The 18,038-nt window shown below is 34.5% G+C and overlaps 1 protein-coding gene across 15 annotated transcripts in view; it reads left to right on the plus strand.

The window, feature by feature from the left end:
* POSTN (periostin) overlaps positions 1 to 12,444 on the plus strand; it is a 35,139-nt gene extending 22,695 nt beyond the window's left edge. For 2 of the 15 annotated variants that reach the window (XM_005018340.6, XM_005018339.6), the window contains 7 exons: positions 2,883 to 2,978; positions 3,548 to 3,637; positions 5,235 to 5,312; positions 5,721 to 5,801; positions 7,947 to 8,033; positions 10,088 to 10,129; positions 11,202 to 12,444. In XM_005018340.6, the coding sequence (XP_005018397.2) occupies positions 2,883 to 2,978; positions 3,548 to 3,637; positions 5,235 to 5,312; positions 5,721 to 5,801; positions 7,947 to 8,033; positions 10,088 to 10,129; positions 11,202 to 11,242 (515 nt within the window). In that variant the 3' untranslated portion in view covers positions 11,243 to 12,444. Of the gene's footprint in view, positions 1 to 2,882; positions 2,979 to 3,547; positions 3,638 to 5,234; positions 5,313 to 5,720; positions 5,802 to 7,946; positions 8,034 to 8,351; positions 8,372 to 10,087; positions 10,130 to 11,201 lie in introns of all 15 variants that reach the window. The other 13 variants (XM_013098358.5, XM_005018341.6, XM_072032588.1 and 10 more) reach the window with 7 other exon arrangements.
* The last annotated feature ends 5,594 nt before the right edge of the window (positions 12,445 to 18,038 follow it).

An 18,038-nucleotide genomic window follows, 5' to 3' on the forward strand; every position in this document is an offset into this window, starting at 1 on the left:
GGATTCTATAATTAAAACATTTCCATTGTTTTTGTATTAAAATAGTTATTTTAAAAAATGAAGTAGAATTGTTATACATTAAAGTTAAAAACAAACAAGCAAACAAAAACCAAGAACAACAACAACAAACAAACTGTTAATTTCTCTACAGTTTTCAGTCGGTTCTAAATACCAATATCTGTCAGATGCCTGGAAAGGACAGTTAACCAAAATTTCTTTTCAATTTCTCTGTTGCAAAAGTTAAAGATTAGTTGTGGGATTGAAGAGAACATAAAGTTGGGCTGGGACCATGGAACACTTGTGATTCATATCTTAAGCAAAACATCACTAGTTTCACTAGACCAGTGTCACCACTTCTGTGCTCCAGTTTTCTTCTGAAATGAAAATGCTAAAAAAGAATCTGGTAAAGTTCAACTGAGAACAAAGGCACTTGAAAATATCTTGCAGATATTTTATCCAAACTGATTAAATGTTTCTGTGTGGACTTTCTCCCAGCAGAAATGTCACGAGCTTGCTTGCTCTACAGTTTGTCTGTGCTTTGTCCCAGCTAGCACAAGATACTATCTTTTATATATAAAAAAATATATATATAAAACCTTGCTGTCTAGTCTCCAGCGTGAAATCAGAGCAACAAATCAATATAAATTACCAGATGATTCCACATGGTAAATTATCCAAGGTATTTTAGAAATCTTTATAAAATGCAGGTGAATCACTTTCTGGAGGTACCTGTTCTTCTAGGTTAAATCCAGAGACAGGGCAGAGAGTTTAGGCAACTTTCATAGAATTTGGAAGATGAGAAAAAATGATAAATGACTGTCTGAGCTATATGTTTGTATATATCTGTACAAATGTACAACTAAGCATTCTTCACCAATGAGGGGAAAAAAAAATAATATGTTAGTGAGCACTGAAGAGTCACTCCTTTCCACTGCCAGTATTTCTGCTTTGGCACCCTGTCCAAAGAATGATCTTTAGTAAGTAGTCTTCCTGCTGATGACTCAGAAATAATCCTAGTAATGCCAATTTAGGCCCTTCTGAGCTTGCTAGCAGTAACAGTAGTGATTGGCAGTTCCCATCAAGACCACATATGCCCACAATTGTCTGTATAAAAAAATCTGGCAACATTACATGTTAATTTTTGCAACATATATCAAGAAGTTCCAGCAGATTGTGATGGGAGATTTCATAAAAAAAAATAATTTAGAGTAGAGTAGAGTAGAGTAGAGTAGAGTAGAATAGAATAGAATAGAATAGAATAGAATAGAATAGAATAGAATAGAATAGAATAGAATAGAATAGAATAGAATAGAATAGAATAGAATAGAAGAATAGAATAGAATATCTACTTGAGTAGATTCTTTGCCCATACATAGACAACTTCAAAGAGATCTCAACAGTTAAATCTGGTTGAAACCCAAATTTTAGTGTATTGAATGTTTAAAAGATTGGTCCTTGACTAGGAAATACAGGAAAATACAGGTTCTGCATGCATCTACTGTATAAATCACATAGGAAGGTAAAATAAATCAGGAGTTTGTTTTGTTTTGTGAAGGATTTATAAATATTAATAAATATCTTTGACATTTTTTCACTAATATAATTTCTCTCAATGCATGTTGGCATTTAATATCTCAACATAAAAAATTCATAAAAAATCAGACTCCTTAGAAAACAAAAAGCAATAGTTCAGCTGTTTAAAACTGAGAGTAGATTGAGTTCTGTGATAACTGGAAATCATTATGGTCCTGTCATATCATCACATCTGCAGCAAATAAATGATTTATTTAGCTCTAAGTTCTAACCTATACAATCATCTTCTGCTGCAAAAGCAAACAAAAATGTATGCTTCAATTTGTTACTGTTGGAGGACACTAGTAAGCCTCAATCATACTGCTCTCAGCAATTCAATCCCAGGCATATATAATCAAAAGCTATTGTTATATCCTGATTATTAAAACAATAACAACAACAAACTCTGTGCAGACTCAACTTCTACATGATATAATTTAAAGAAATATTTTAAATAAATATTGTTAAGGGACCACAACAACATGTGAAAGATGGACTGTGTTATATTTCTGAGCAAGGGATAGGGGAAGTGTTACAAAACTAACACTATGTTATTCAGTTAATCGACTGCATCAGAGGTATGTTCTTCATTTTTTTTTTAGGTGTCTATCTCCAGCCTGCCAAACAGAGGTTGGCAAACATTTTGTATCAGTGTTATCTGTGGGGATTGTGCAAGAATAAGAGATTACCAAATTATTTGTTTTGGCCATTGAAATCAAGATGACATCTCCCATGAAACTCAGAGAGCAGTAGCCATTACGGCTGACAAATATCCTTACAACCTACACAGCTGATCTCTCAATCTATTTTATTTTATTTTATTTTAGGCTATATGCCCGCTGCCTAAGTCTTGCTAGCTTAAAATAAAAATAAATAAATAAAAGAAAGAAAGAAAACCCAGCAGAACATTCCAGCAATGCCTCACTTTAGGCATTTTACCAATATACATACAAGAAAGCTTCCTTTCAGCTGCCGAGGATCTGTGTTTGCCTGACACTTGTCAACAGATGTTAAAAATACCCAATACACAAAAAAAAAAAAAAAAACAAAAACAAAATTTGTAAATAGTAAGTGCACAACAGGATCTAAATTTAAGACACCATGGGAGGAAGTACAAGATTGTACAGCCACTGCTGCAGATGGCTCATCAGATTTCTGGTCATCTCCATCTCAGATTTATGGCTTCTCCATTATGGTCATCTGGTTTATTTAGGGTAGGGGTGATAATGCTAGCTTCATCTCAGTCCTATGGAATACCGTAAATATTTTTATGACTATTTATAACATGCTGTTTTTTCCTTGTGTCACAGACCCATCTATTACACAGCTCACTAAATTAATTGAAGGGGAACCTGAGTTCAAAATAGTCAGGGAAGGGGAGACAATAACTAAAGTGATACATGGAGGTTGGTATGCTTTCAGCAACTCAATTTGCATTAATTAAAATCTGAAATATAAATTATTCCTGGACTGCTTTTACTTGAGTGCAGGTGGTTTCTATGATAGTTAGACAATAGACTTATTTTTAACAGGACATTCTGGAAGTATGGCAATTGTATTTTATTTTTTTTCCTTAGCTGTACCTAATAGCTACAGTCAAGACAGTTAGAAATGTTCTGCATGCTGACATAATGTCTGTCTCAGTTATCTGCTGATTGTTGTCCTGCAGTCAAAAATGCAGGATGTAATTCCTGTGATAGAAAGGCAGCATTATGAGACAAATAAATCAACTTTGTTTCCTGCTTTGCTAGGAGCTTCAAGGATTTCATATCTAGGGTGGTTTCAAATAAAATAGCATGTAGTCATCTTAAATTTGGGACAAACAGCTCCTGGTCTACTCTTAGCATTTTTATTTTTTCTTAAAATATTCTGTGGTCATTCCTTGTGTGATTCATTAAGTTTTGGTGTCTCAAAACCAGCAAGTGTAACACTGCTAATCACTTTATTAATATCTTCAACTTAAAAATCCTTGTAGAACCAGTTATTAAAACATACACCAAAATCATTGACGGGCGACCTGTGGAAGTGACAGAGAAAAAAGTAACAGAAGAAAGAATTATTCAAGGTAATTCATGTTGAGTGAAGTTCTCCATTATATACAAAAGTAGAACATCTTAAGTCCTGTCCTAATGCCTAAACTGCATTTCCTGAGGAGGTGAATTTTCCTCCTACTACTTCCCACTGCCATGTATAGCTCAGATTTTCACTGTGTCTGCTACACATATACATATAGAATTATATATGTCTGATACATATACGTGTATACTATTTCAGGCTAACACTGTTCTTTTGCATTTTTCAGTCTGTCTTAGTTTAGATTTATTTATTTATTAATTTATTTATTTTGGTGTGTGTGTATGTGAATTTTAGGTTACTTGCATTGTATATCTCCAGGTAGGCTTCATTTGACCAATGCTAGCCCTTCAGTGTGTAGATACCTACTTTTGCATGTTTCCTTGAAAACATGTTCAGGAAAAAAAAAAATACAATATACAAAATATACAATATACAAAAAATTACAATAATAATAAAAATAAAAATACTATGTTTCTTTTTAAGGCGAGACTATCTTGTTCTGACATCCACAAGGCAGACATTTTTTTCATGCTAATGTAGAATAAAATTAATGAGCATCTGTCCCTTTGCCATTTTGTACAGTAGCTTTCAATCTCCTTGGGCAATTTCAGTTATATTTGATGTACTGTGAAGATTTTTATGTTTAAGAATCCTAGAAAATTTACAGAAATTGAAGTGAGTAGATTGAGGCATATTTAAACAGTCTCTGCTAACACATTTGATTCCCTTGGATAAATACTATAAATACTATCTTGTACACCGTAGTTAAAATACTGTCTGCAAAAACAGTTGCAAGGGAAAGACAGTGTTACAGAAATATTGACTTAGCAGAAAGTCTTTGTATTGAGTTTATTTTGAAAAAAAATAATTTAAGTCATTAAATTCTCAAGCAAGAGAGAAATAAGAAACCAGGCAAGTTATTCTCATGCAACTATTTACTACAGTGAAAGCAACTGAATGAAATGATTATAACAGTGAAAAAGATAGCAGTAGTTTCTGAATAATTCAGGGACAATTTTTCAACACAGAAAATTTCTGGGAGAGAAAATACTATTTTCTTATTTCTGAACGGCAAGTTTCAATAATAGTCCACATGAAATTGTCATTATCATGTAGATGATGCCAGCATTCCTGAAATTTCCTTCTCTCTGTAATAGAAACTGATAAAGAATTTCTCTGCTAACCTCTCAAATGACTCATAGCTGTTACAACATTAATAACAGTTTTTTACAACAGTGGATCCAGACCATTTTACAATGAGGAAATACCTGATCTGTGACCTAATACAACAAAATTATTAAAATTGAGCAGATGTTTACTATGTTAAATTTGCCTACCTACTTGTCTGAATACTTCTAAGCTATTAATAGCCCTCTTACATTTCAGTTTAGGACACACTGAAATATAAAACAAGCAAACAGAACAAACAAACAAACAACAACAACAACAAAAAACACATAAAAGCTCATTAAAGCGTGTTAAAGACAGAATCATCATAAGGGTTAAATTAAAAAAGAAAAAAAAAAAAGGTCAATAGAGTTATATCTAACATAAGTCCTTGTTTTAAAAAAACATCTTTCTTCTAGGTCCAGAAATAAAATATACCAGAATTACTGCTGGTGGTTCAGATAATGAAGAAAAAATAAAGAAATTTCTTGAAGAAGGTTAGTATCATTATTTTCTTTTCAAAACAAACCAACAATGACAACAATAAAACCAGCATGATATTACTTAAGTAATCACTGAACAGATACTCAAATGTGTTTTCATCAAATATGCTCACTGCAAAATTAGAGATTAAGCCTGAGAAACTGAGAAATGTCCAAACCTAATATTCTGGTTTGAATCTCTGATCTTCACATTCCAGTCAGCTCTAGAACTGAGATTGTCTAGGTCTAATAAATACTAAATTATGCTTGTTATGCAATATGGTGTTTTCAGTATTTACCGTGGAACATACACAGATAACTTTTGTAATTCAGCAAAATGCTGTAACAGGATAAAGTCATTAATATGCTGTCAAATGTTTTCTGTCAATCAATTTTTTTTTGCCATAACCTGTATCCTATCAGAGGTTACCAAGGTGACCAAATTTATTGAAGGTGATGGTCATTTACTCGAAGATGAGGAAATCAAAAGACTTCTGCAGGGAGGTAATTCAGTGTATTACAACTAACCTTGTTGTAACAGGTTATGATAACTGAAACCTCTCTCAGATTTGTCTAGCTCAACATTTTAAAGACTGATCTACCAGAAAGGAAACTTCAATTGGAAAAAATAAATAAATAAATAAATAAATAAATAAATATAATGACATATACGAAGTGCCAGATGCACATAAAAAGTAAACAAGTGCCAAAGTTTAATTAATTTTGGTATGATATCAGTCATGAAAAATCGATAAAAATTTAATTGTTTTCTCAGTCTTTAAAAAGTTATCTAATTAAAACCCAGGGGAGCAATGAAGATTTATTCCACTAGCTGAGAACCCTTTTACTCAGCAAATTTAAATCTGTGAAAAAACATTTATGAAATAGAAAATATTGTAATAGGCCAAATTCACCATATTACCGGTCATCCAGAAATGAATATTCATTGCCCTCAAGTTAATAATTAAAGGCATGTTTAGCATCCCTCTTTCAAAGCTTACAGGTGACAGATATGAAGGCATTAACCTCAACCCTTTTCAAATATAATGTTCCAAATAATGGTTTTCTTTCCTTCTTGCTCTCTTAATTCTAACAGTTTTGGCAGTATATAACCAGTAGCTGTAGAAAACTGGTAAACAAACTTGTGCTTATGGAATTAATATATCTATGAATTTGGAATGTTCTCTGCTTAATGTATAAATTAGAATCACTATCTATAATAGCAATGGGGAATAAAAAAAGAGAATTCAAGTATTGTGCTTTTAGTAAAGGTCAATGTAAACCTGATGAGAAGCTCAAAATATGCATGGATATTTCTCCTGGCATAAATTAGCTGAATCGAATTCATATAATGTTCACTCTCTCATAAGTTACTAACTCAAATACTACTTAAGTAGCTCATACTAAGTTCAACCATGTGTACACAGAACTAAATCTTGTAGCTTTTCACAAGCACTATTCTGTATATGTAACTTAAACCTCGGAATCACAAGAATTTAGTGATGGCTGAATGTCATAGCAGTTTCTTCATCAAACAAAAACATGTTAGTTGATAATGCAGCTAGTCTTAGAGACAAACCATGATATGGCCATGAATATGACTATATTTCTCTCTGCTATTTTAAACAATCAAATCTTAGCCAGGATTTTTCTGTACTCATTGGAGAGAAATATGATTTAGAGGGTTTTTCATTGTATCTGTGTGAGAGTTGCTCTCTGGGGCTGCCTATTTCAGCAGCAAATATTTAAAAAGAGAGTTGAAAATGAGAAAATATATCCCAAAAAAAAAAAATCCGTCCATCTGTTGGACTATGTTCCAGTGGTCTTAACGAGGCTATAAAGAGCAGGAGTAAAATTTATACCAGAATGTTCAAAGGTCTTCAGTTACAGAGATACTCAATTAAATAGATATAGTCTCTAAAGATAAATCTTATAGTGATCCTATCATTGTATAGAAAAGTAAGAAATAATTTCTCTGCAGTAAATATGGAAAAGACAATATTGTCTCTTGAATTCTTGCTATTTTTCCTTGCTATTATATGTTAGTTTGCATAAGCATCCTGCTTTACAGAATGGGATAAATAGGCAGATTTCTGTCTCTTGTTTTAATTTGATTTTTTCCCGTCTTTCCCATGATTTATTCAGTCAGATACCCTTGTTTTCCATTGTAATATCTTACCATGCTTTCAGCCAATAAAAGCAGATACGCACACTGCTTTATGGCTGTTAGCATTAATGGTGATAATGCTTTATGGCCCTCATGTCTACATCAAAATGATTGTTTTACTGAAAATTTCCTAAGCACTTAAATCTGAGTCCAGACACAAATGGATGTATTCCCATTGTCTAAAATAAAAGATTTTATATGGGCTGTAATTCAACTCATATAATGTCCAGCACTGCTTATTACAATTGGCAGTCTTTGCTGAAACAAACTACAAGCCAAGGTTGCAATGAATGACTTTCAGCCCTAGAGAAGGCATCACCTGTGTCAGGGCCAAGAAAATCAGCAGGACTTTACATCATGAATGCCATAGTGGCCTACATATACCCACACCCCCAAAACAACATTGTTTCCACTGATGGTTCCTTGCATATGAAAAAATGCTATCCCAGATTTAACTCATTTGTTTTTAATGCCTATTGTAGCTGGAACTGAGTACACCAAGGTTACTAAAGTAATTGAGGGAGAGCCACAGATTATCGAGAGAGAAATCAAGAAAGTCCATTTGGAAGGTTAGTTTGTCTAAAAATCCAGTATCACTAAGACCTCACTTGTCTGAAGTGATCATTCTAGGTGGGGATTTGTAGCTTTTATTCACAAAAATTACTTCACTCTGAAGCCAATATTTTAGCAAGAAGAGTTTTTTGATTATTTTGGAAAAGAATTCTTTCACTGATGTTGCAGAGAAAAATATTGAGGCTTGTCTTGTGTCTAAAAGTAACTAAAAGATTTGGCAGGCATAGTAGACAAGAGGAAATGTCTAAACCACAAAGCTTAGGTAAAACATATGAAAGAACATGCACCATAAGAATTGCATTTTCTCTAAGCAGCACATCCGGAAGAAGACCACGTGAGTTGTTTTTAACTTGAGTTATTTCTTGTCAGTTTTAATGTGACCTGTCAATGTGATCTGTCGAGTTATCAACTTGCTAAGAGGGGGGTGGAGGGAATATGATCTCTGGAAATGGGTAAATCTTATGGGGTCTTAGAATTTCTCTACTGTTATCCTATTTAATAAGGGGAACTCTTGGTTTTGAAAAAGCTGAATGGTGTGGAGGTCCAACATGAGGAGCCAAATACAGTTCAGCCTCAGTTCAGCCTGGGTATATGCCAGAAATTAGTTTTTCAAGTTTAACAATCTTTATTTATTTATTTATTGGTCTTTATTCCAAATTAAATAGTAGCTTTCTTGGAGTTCCTGTTGTATTTGAATATACATCCTTTTCCAATTCTAATTCTAATGATGTAGAGTAAGAATGTATTTATTCTGTCAGCCTTTGAAATACAAATTCATAATAAAAATATGGCTCGTGGATAGTAGTGTTTAATAAATAAGTATGTTTCTACTTTTTGCATTTTGAATTTTATGCCAAATACTGAAGGTATACCATAATCATTTGTAAACTTCAGTGTTGGGTAGTACAAGGCATGCAGGGAAGTCAACTATTGCTTGAAAATGAGAGATGGATATGATTTTCAGCCATGGAGCTTTACATGAAAACATACAAGTTTGGATGGGCCATGTTCTCTCCTTGTTAAGGTAGTGAAGAACTTGCAAGTTTCTTATACTTTGGTGCAGAAGCCCAGTGTTTCACCACAGCTGTAATGAAACCTATATATCAGGGCACTGAGTTTACATACCCTGTACCTCAAGATGAAAAGGCAACTGCATGTGGCTAGTTAAGCAAATAAAAAAGTACTTTAAGTCTGTAAAGAAGGAAATATACTACAGTAACATTTTTGTGGGAGAAAAATTCTCTTTAAAGTTTGTAAAGTGTTTTCTCCCCTGATGAGGAGACACTTGGTTTTAAAAATTACATCAAGGTTTGATGAAAAAAAGGAAAAAGTGCCTGTAGTTTCAGAGAGTCAGTCTTCTGGAAAACAGACATATCTCCTAATGAGGGTGGTACCTATACAATGTCCCTTGCTTCACTGTACCCTTTAAAACAGAAGTTTCTGAGAAAATAAGCTGACCTGTAAATGTGGAGTGATACTGTGGACTTACAGTGCAGTTATATATCAAGGCCCAAATGCAGCTGGAAATGTAACTGACAATGGCTGAGATTCAAGTACATAATTTATATATAATTCTTGAATAAATGTCTATAGTGTGCCCTGCAAGGGAATCTGAACTTCCTCTGCCAAAATTTGAGACAGAGTCCCGGGCAGTACATCAACATGATTGCACATCACTGACAGTGTCAGATGGTTTTTGCTGTGTGAAGAGCATGGGCACAATGTCCTGGCCCCTGTCTACATCATGCAACCATCTACAACAGATCAGTATGAATAATTCATACTACTAAAATTTTAAAATATTTTTGAAATGTAGGTAATATTTGATGGAAGAATACAAATCATGGAAATGTGTGAACTGTATTTGTTATTAGCATTCATGTTTCAGGTGATCAAGTCAACATGCTAATGGATCAAAATTCATCGGAAAACCTTAAAAAAAAAAAAAAAGACATTACAAGTCTACTATAGGTTTCCAATTTTTTTAATGAGTTTTAGTTCAACTAGGCTATAGAAAATAAATTCTGACTGAAATATTTCTGTTTTCTAGAAGCACCTGTACGGAAAGTACAAGCAAACAAGAGGACACAAGGTAAAAGCAAAACATATTTTTAAATATTTTAACTTATATCAAATATTTATCTCAGATATGTTTAAAGTAAAAGGGAAGGGTGGGGGGTACGCAGAAGCTTAAGAAAACAGAGTTCCATAAAGAAAAGTTACATTTATGCTTTAAAAAAAAAAAAAAAAAAAAAAAAAAAGCTTAATATATATGTTTCTATCTGCAAAGAACTTATATTATGTGCTTCATTCAAACTGTATTTCACAATAGAATAAAGGTGTGTTGTGGTTTAACCTGACAGGCAGCAGAGCACTACACAGCCATTCACTAACTCTTCCCCCCACAATAGGCTGAGAGAAGAGAATCGGAAAAAAATAAATAAATAAAAGTAAAAGCTTGTGGTTTGAGATATAGACAGTTTAATAGGACAGAAAATAAAAAGAAATAACAACAACAACAACAATAATAATGTGTACAAAAGAAGTGATGCACAATGCAATTGCTCACAACCTACTGGCCCAGCCTGTCCTAACAGTGGTCCCCCCACCCTGACCAGCCACCCCATATTAATTGTTCTGCGTGATGCCATATGATATGGAATACTGTTTTGTCCAATTCGGGTCAGCTGTCCCAGTTCTGTCCACTTCCAACTGCACCCCCAGTCTCTTCACTGGTGGGGAGGTGTGAGAAGCTGAAAAATTCTTGGCTTAATGTAAGCACTGCTCTGCAACAATTGAAATGTGAGCCTGTTATCAACATGATTTTCATTCTAAATCCCAAACACAACACCATACCAGCTACTAGGAGGAAAATTATCCTAGCTGAAACCAGGACAAGGTGTCAAAGTGAGATCTGATTCTGGAATCTGATACTGTGAAAACAGCACTGTGGGATTACCCAGTGCAGGATTTTTATTCACTGTTTGCACATTATTTGGATCAATTAAGAAGCTGAGAGATCACTATAATTTCCTACCTGCCATTATGACAGTTAAAGATTCAGCATCATTCTTTCTTATTCACATCTGTTTCACCAGTAAATGTAGTATCTTGTTTAACTATATTACATATAATGTTACATAGGTGTGTTTTTTTTTCCACAGGAGGAGCAACAAGAAGGAGGACAAGACTAGCTTATTCTTAAAAGCTTTTCAAGATAAAATCCACAGAATTACAAATTAACGGCCTGGTCTTTGAGATGAAGAGAAACTGTTTTGAAAAAAAAAAAAGAACATTAGAAAACAATGTGTTTTGATAACAATGTAAACTGAACCATGAATCCACTAAAAGATGTGAAAATGAAGATGCTCACTACTGGCATAATTCACACAAGGTGCTGTAATTGCTCTTGATAGTAAGCATTATGCAAGGTGGGATCCTGGAACTGATAAAGGCACAAACAAAACTTCCATCAACTTCTGTAGAACCAGGAGTCCCTTTTAAGCTGGCTAGTAAGTGCTTGCACGATTGGATTCAAAAATAGCAGGGAACAATGCAGAATGTATTTTTTATTATTATTTTTATTTCTACTAAATGAGAAATATAAATGAAATTAGATCATTCCTAGGGAAAAAATCACTTCAGATGACTTTTAGAATAAGTAATGTAAGGAAATAATAGTGTTAATGTAGCACTTTTGGTTCAGTAGTATTGTATATTTTTTGTAAGTCAAAATTCATAGTATTTTTAATGTAATACTGACACCAGTAACATTACCTTTTCTAAATAGACAAGTATTATATGTCTAAACAGACAAATGTATCTTTTCTTGTTCTACATCACATATCCAAATGCCTTCTGGTAACATGGCTAATGGAAACTCTTAACAAGGGAAAAAGAAAATGTTATAAGCTTCCTAAAATGTATTTGAGATCATGCTGACCTTTATTTATATGAAAAAAAAAATTCCCATAGGAATCTTATAACAACATATATACTGAAATCCTTAAATGTTTTCTGACTTCTCCCTAAATATGTCTTTTAACTATTAAAGTGGATTATAGAAGGGATAATTAAAATGCATGTAAACAGCTATCCCTGCGTGGAAAAAGGTGTTACAAAAATGAGCCTAGGTCTGAAAGCTTTTATATCAAAACATGCTTTGCTAATGTCTGGTACTAATGTGATGTTGTCTGTAAATTATGTCATTTTTATAACTCTAGTTTTGTACTCATAAAAATTGTTTGCCTTTATTAATTAAAGTTGGAAAACAATTACTCATGGAGTAAGAAAAAACATGTTCAAAGTGCCTTAATTCTGCAGACCAAAGTTTAAGAAAAGTTATCTGTTGTGCTTTTATACTTCTGTTTTGAAAGAAATACTCAATAAACAATTTGTCTAAATGTCCTTTTATTTGTAAATAAATCTTTTTTTTTTATGAGAAAGCAAATTGTAAATATTCTTAAACTGTTAGTGTAGTTTTTAGATCAAAAATATGCCCTCAGAGAAGCAAGCAGATATTTCCCTTTCTCACCTAGAAAAAATTAATGCTCTAACTGCATCATTCTCCTTAAAAAGAATTTAAAACTTCCCTTAATTCAATAATAACATACTGTGAACACTATCATCTCAATTTCCTTATGAGTGGTAAAGATACCTGAGCACTGCACTGTTATGTTTTGTAGACTTACTGGGCTGATTATTGAGTATCTCAATAAGGTGACCCTACTATCTATTGTTAGAGTGCTGTGGTGGTTACTAGGAGGAAAATTAACTCTATCCTAGCTGAAACCAGGACAAGCGCTTGGGTGGAAGGATGGCTTCTAACCCTGGTAAGAATTTTTAGGTGAGAATGAGGCCTCTCAGTACTGCCCAGAGGATGAATTAAAGCTGTCACTTTTCCCCAGGATCTTTTGCTGTCATTAAATCATGTACTTTATTATGTTCTCTTCACTGATACGTCATTATAAGAGGTTCAGTCAATATTTTGGAGAGCAGACTTTAGAAATCCATTCCAAGTCAAATCATTCTATGTTGCTATGTGAACAATGCTCTTGCACCATGGCATGGATTCTGGACTAGTTTATCTCCAAATGTCCCTTCTAACCCAAACCATTCTGTGATTCAGTGCTAGGGGAGGGATGTGTCTGTGCTCTCTGCTACCCAAAAAGGAGAGGCATATCAATGAGAGAAAGACAATCACAATGGTCCAGGAAATTAGAATGGCATATGTATCCATACACCAAGACTAGGATAATATATGTTTCATCCATAAGACATTTTAACAGAGTGCCTTCAGATTGTGACAGGCCACAAAATGGATATCATCATATCAACAATCACTGGGTTGATAGAGAAGGACCTCACAGTTGTCACAGCAACAGACTCTCTTTTAGTGTCACTGAAGTATAAAAACTGTAATATGCAATGTATGAAGTTCAACAAGACCAAGTGCCGGGTCCTGCACCTGGGGCACAACAACCCCAAGCAGAGCTACAGGCTGGGAGATGAGTGGTTGGAAAGCTGCCTGGTGGAGAAGGACCTGGGAGCATTGGTTGATAGTCGGCTGAATATGAGCCAGCAGTGTGCTCAGGTGGCCAAGAAGGCCAATGGCATCCTGGCTTGTATAAGAAGCAGTGTGGCCAGCAGGGCTAGGGAAGTGATTGTACTCTGTACCCCTGTACTCAGCTCTGGTGAAGCCACACCTCGAGTACTGTGTTCAGTTTTGGGCCCCTCAGTACAAGGACATGGAGGTGCTCGAGACAGTCCAGAGAAGGGCAACAAAGCCCAAAGGTCTGGAGAATGAGTCTTACAAAGAGTGGCTGAGAGAGCTGGGCTTGTTCAGCCTGGAGAAGAGAAGGCTCAGGGGCAGTCTTATCACACTCTATAGATACCTTAAAGGAGGCTGTAGTGAGGTGGGTATTGGTTTATTCTCCCACGTGCCTGGTGACAGGACGAGGGAGAACGGGCTAAAGTTGCGGCAGGGGAGGTTTAGGTTGGATATTAGGAAAAACTTCTTTACTGAAAGGGTTGTTAGGCACTGGAACAGGCTGCCCAGGGAGTGGTTGAGTCACCATCCCTGGAGGTCTTTAAAAGACGTTTAGATGTAGAGCTTAGTGATATGGTTTAGTGGAGGACTGGTTAGTGTTAGGTCAGAGGTTGGACTAGGTGATCTTGGAGGTCTCTTCCAACCTAGACGATTCTGTGTGTGACTCTGTGATTCTGTGAAATAAATAAACCACAAAAACAGTAAGTGGAGACTAATGAGTAAATGGTTCAATAAAAAGTTTTTCAGATTAAGTTCAGAGCAGTACATAGACACCTAATGCCAGTGGAGAAGACTGAAATTTTGAGAAAATACCTTCTGACCACAACTACTGTTGAAGGAGACTTGAGAAATGATCAAATACCTAAGAAATCAGTGATACTCTGTTTCCTATAGATTTCTAATTTCTGTGTTGAATATCTCTTTTCCAAATTGATCTGTAAGTGACTAAGAGGTTCAAAAATTTATATATGATTGACATCCACCTGCATGTCTCCCCATGCTCTGCTACACATTCCCATCGATGTACCCTACCCATTCAGAACATGACTACATGGAAACAATGAAAGAAAACCTAAAAACAGGAGGAAAACAACAACAACATTTTAATAGTATCTGATTCTTCCCTTATATGAAGCAGTAAATGTCTCACACCCTTCACACCCTTTTTCTCAGCCTTTGCTGAACAGGAGTACTGCAATATGCAGCCTGATTTTTAAATCACATGGGCATCAGCATCAAATTTCTTATGTTACCTTTTTCTGTCAGGGTTCACATTTTTAAGATTAAATAATATCCTGCCAACCTTGGAACTGGGTGAGAAGAGTAAACGTTGCTGTTTATAAAGACACCAGGCTTTGGGTTAAATCCTGCTCTCTTAGTCTTTTGCTGCTTCTTTTAAGATAAAAATGTCATCTCTGATGTTCTTCTAAAGCAATATTTGAGTAACTATTTTTATTAGTGCATTTAAAAGTCTATTTCAGCCATGTGTATTCAATGTTGGTTTTTTTTCTTTTAATTGTTTTTGAAAGGCTAATGTGACATTTCATACAAACTCCATATTTTATATACCGTGAACAATTTTTTTAAAAGATTGAAAATCTTCAAAAATCTTAATATTTAAAAAAATTAATCTGATATTTTGTAAAGAAATATGGTTTACATTTTCTCAGAGGCTTTATATTTCTATTAGATTCTGTTTGTGTGAAATGGAGACTTTTGATATTAGCTATTTTCCAGAAAAAAAAAAAAAAAAAAAAATTTTGAGAGAACACCAGACAGAACATTTTCGGGTTATACATTGAATTTAAGGAAAGATAAAATAAAATACTATTTACAACAACACTGTATAGGTACAGTTGCATTCTTCTTTCAGACTCTCAGATTGGTTAACAACTAGTATCAATCAAACTGACAAAAAGTTATTTCTTTAACACTGCTGTTTTTGCCAGTGTTTATGACTAGCAATAAAGTTGGTTAGAACACTCTAAAATCCATCCAGAGATTTAACAGAATTTAAATAAATTATGAAAATCTCAAGAAGGTGTTCTTTCTGTTTTAGCATGTGTTTTGAGATTAGTATTTGTAAATCAGATCCCCAAGTGTTTTACAAAGAAACTTAATGTAAATGTCTCAGTTTTACAGATGGAAACAGTCACAGAAAATAAATAAATAAATAAATAAATAAACAAATGAAATCCTCTCTTTAGAATTCCTGGTCATTCCAGTGTTTTCTAGATCACATGTATTGTATGGTTTTCTCATCTCTAGCTAACATCAGACATCAAAACGCCATCAAAGAAAAATTGACATCATGTTATTTTGATGGTGGTACTTTGTGTGGTATGACAGCAAGTAAGCCTACTACAAAGTACCACGTTCTCAAGAAGGCATCCTCCTGGCTGTACACATACTTCATTTGGAGACTGTGAAGCTTGTTATTTTGTTCTTTATTTTGTTCTTCTAGGTAGCCTTGAGAGTGGTCCAGAGCAGAATTCCATCTTCTCAAGTACATATAACCAGGAAGTTAAATTTTCACAAGTTCTTTGCCAGTAGATATCAGACAAACAAATACCTCTATATGCCACTCAATGTGAGAAATATATTCACTTATATATTAACTAGAGAAGGGAAATTTTACAGTAGGGCCTCCCCATTGTAATTGGATTGTGTGTGCTGTAGCAAGTCTTTTTGATATTCATGATAGCACAGGGCCTCTTGTTCAGTTATGAAAAATAAAAAAAAGGTCTCCCTTTCTCTTCTGCATAAGCCACAGGACTGAAGATTTCAGAAGGTCATATTCTTCTTGTCACTTTTATCCAAATGTATTTTCCATAACATTTCAAGAAAATGCAGGTATGACAGCATAAAGGCTTGCAAATATTTGTGAAGTGTTGTTTTTTCAGTATAGCAAGAACAAAATATATAAAAAAAATGTTCACATCTGTAGTTTACCTCTATTTTAACCAGTATTAAATAAAAAATCAGTTATACATGAGTTTTTTGTTTAACTGCTAGCACAGAAGAAATATTAACTACAGATTATACATGGGGAAGAGGATAATTCCTTATGGTAAAAATAGTTAATAAAATAATATCAAGTTGGTACTACACCATGGGAAACACAACACATTAATGATTGAAAGCTTTTATTTAGGAGATTTTGCAGTCTCCTTTACAGCTGTAGTAATTTATTCCTAATGTCATATCATATGAAAATATTTCTTTTCTTTCTGCTTTAAAAGGCATCCTTTAAAGACCACAAAGCTCAAGCTTTCTGTTATGGATTTCTTCCCCATTAAACAAAAGGTACAACCCAGAGGAATGACGTCAGCCCTAACACTTTGGATCATGAAGTTCAATCATTTTCATGAGTTTCATAAAATGGTCATGACAGCTGAAGTTATTAACAGTTATATGATGCAGTATTATATGTGTTCAGAAAACTCTAGGAGGACATCTTCATGTGAAGCACCTGCTGATATAAATGAGACACCCAAGTAGAAAAGTAAGAGATTATATTTTTAAGGTCAGCATTCTTAAAATTTTATATCAAGAAAAAAAGTTTGTGCTTTCCTGTAGTATACTGAAATGGCACAGAAAAAATTGTCCAGGAATAAAATCTAAAGAGGTGAGAACTTAATTTGGATCAATGAGATTAGCATGCTGTAAATTACTGTCCATCCTCTATGTTGTGATATCCTATTGCTTGTATGACTTTAGACAGCTGCATTTGCAAAGTAAAACATGCCATGGATCTGGCAGTCTCTTACACTGCTCTGTGCTGTAGGGGGCTTGCCTTGTCCTTAGACTGCAGTCGCCGCAGGGAGTGTAAATTCCACCCTCCCCAGTCTTATTATCTCTTCACCTCTGTGTAGCAGGGAAATAGAGCAGCTGAAGATCTAGCCCACCATATTTCAAAGATACGTGGTACCACCCAGTATTTTTAGTTTTACAGTACCACTTAAGGTGCTGGGGTTTGCACTCCTACTTCCCTTTCTGGTCTGATGCATCTCTTGCAAGCTCAGATTTCTTAACTTTTGGTTGTACTTTACATATCTGTACTACTAAACAAAAACAGAACCAGAGAATTTGCTCTTACAGTTATATATACTGGCACATGCAGTCTGTATCCACACTGCACAGCACTTTGCCCTCAGCTTCTTTTACTACTTGGTGTTCCTAAGACCTAATTTTCTTGAGAAAAAGAGGGCATTTTTAACTCCTGTTTTAGAGTGTGTGAAATAAGATGGTATATTGTGGATTGTGTCTTTACATGACACTGAAAATTTTTATGGTATGCACTGTGGTAAAATGCACAAGAATTAACTGAGAATGCAAAGCCTACTGGGTCAGGGTTAGAGGAAGAGAGAAAGCCACATCTCTGCAGTCTTCTCTAAACTGTTGGAATGTTTCCTGGAACCTGTTCTTCACAGATTAATGCATGGGATTGGCT

The sequence above is a fragment of the Anas platyrhynchos genome, chromosome 1 (genome assembly GCF_047663525.1).
Source record: "Anas platyrhynchos isolate ZD024472 breed Pekin duck chromosome 1, IASCAAS_PekinDuck_T2T, whole genome shotgun sequence".
In the NCBI taxonomy this organism is placed as follows: Eukaryota; Metazoa; Chordata; class Aves; order Anseriformes; family Anatidae; genus Anas; species Anas platyrhynchos.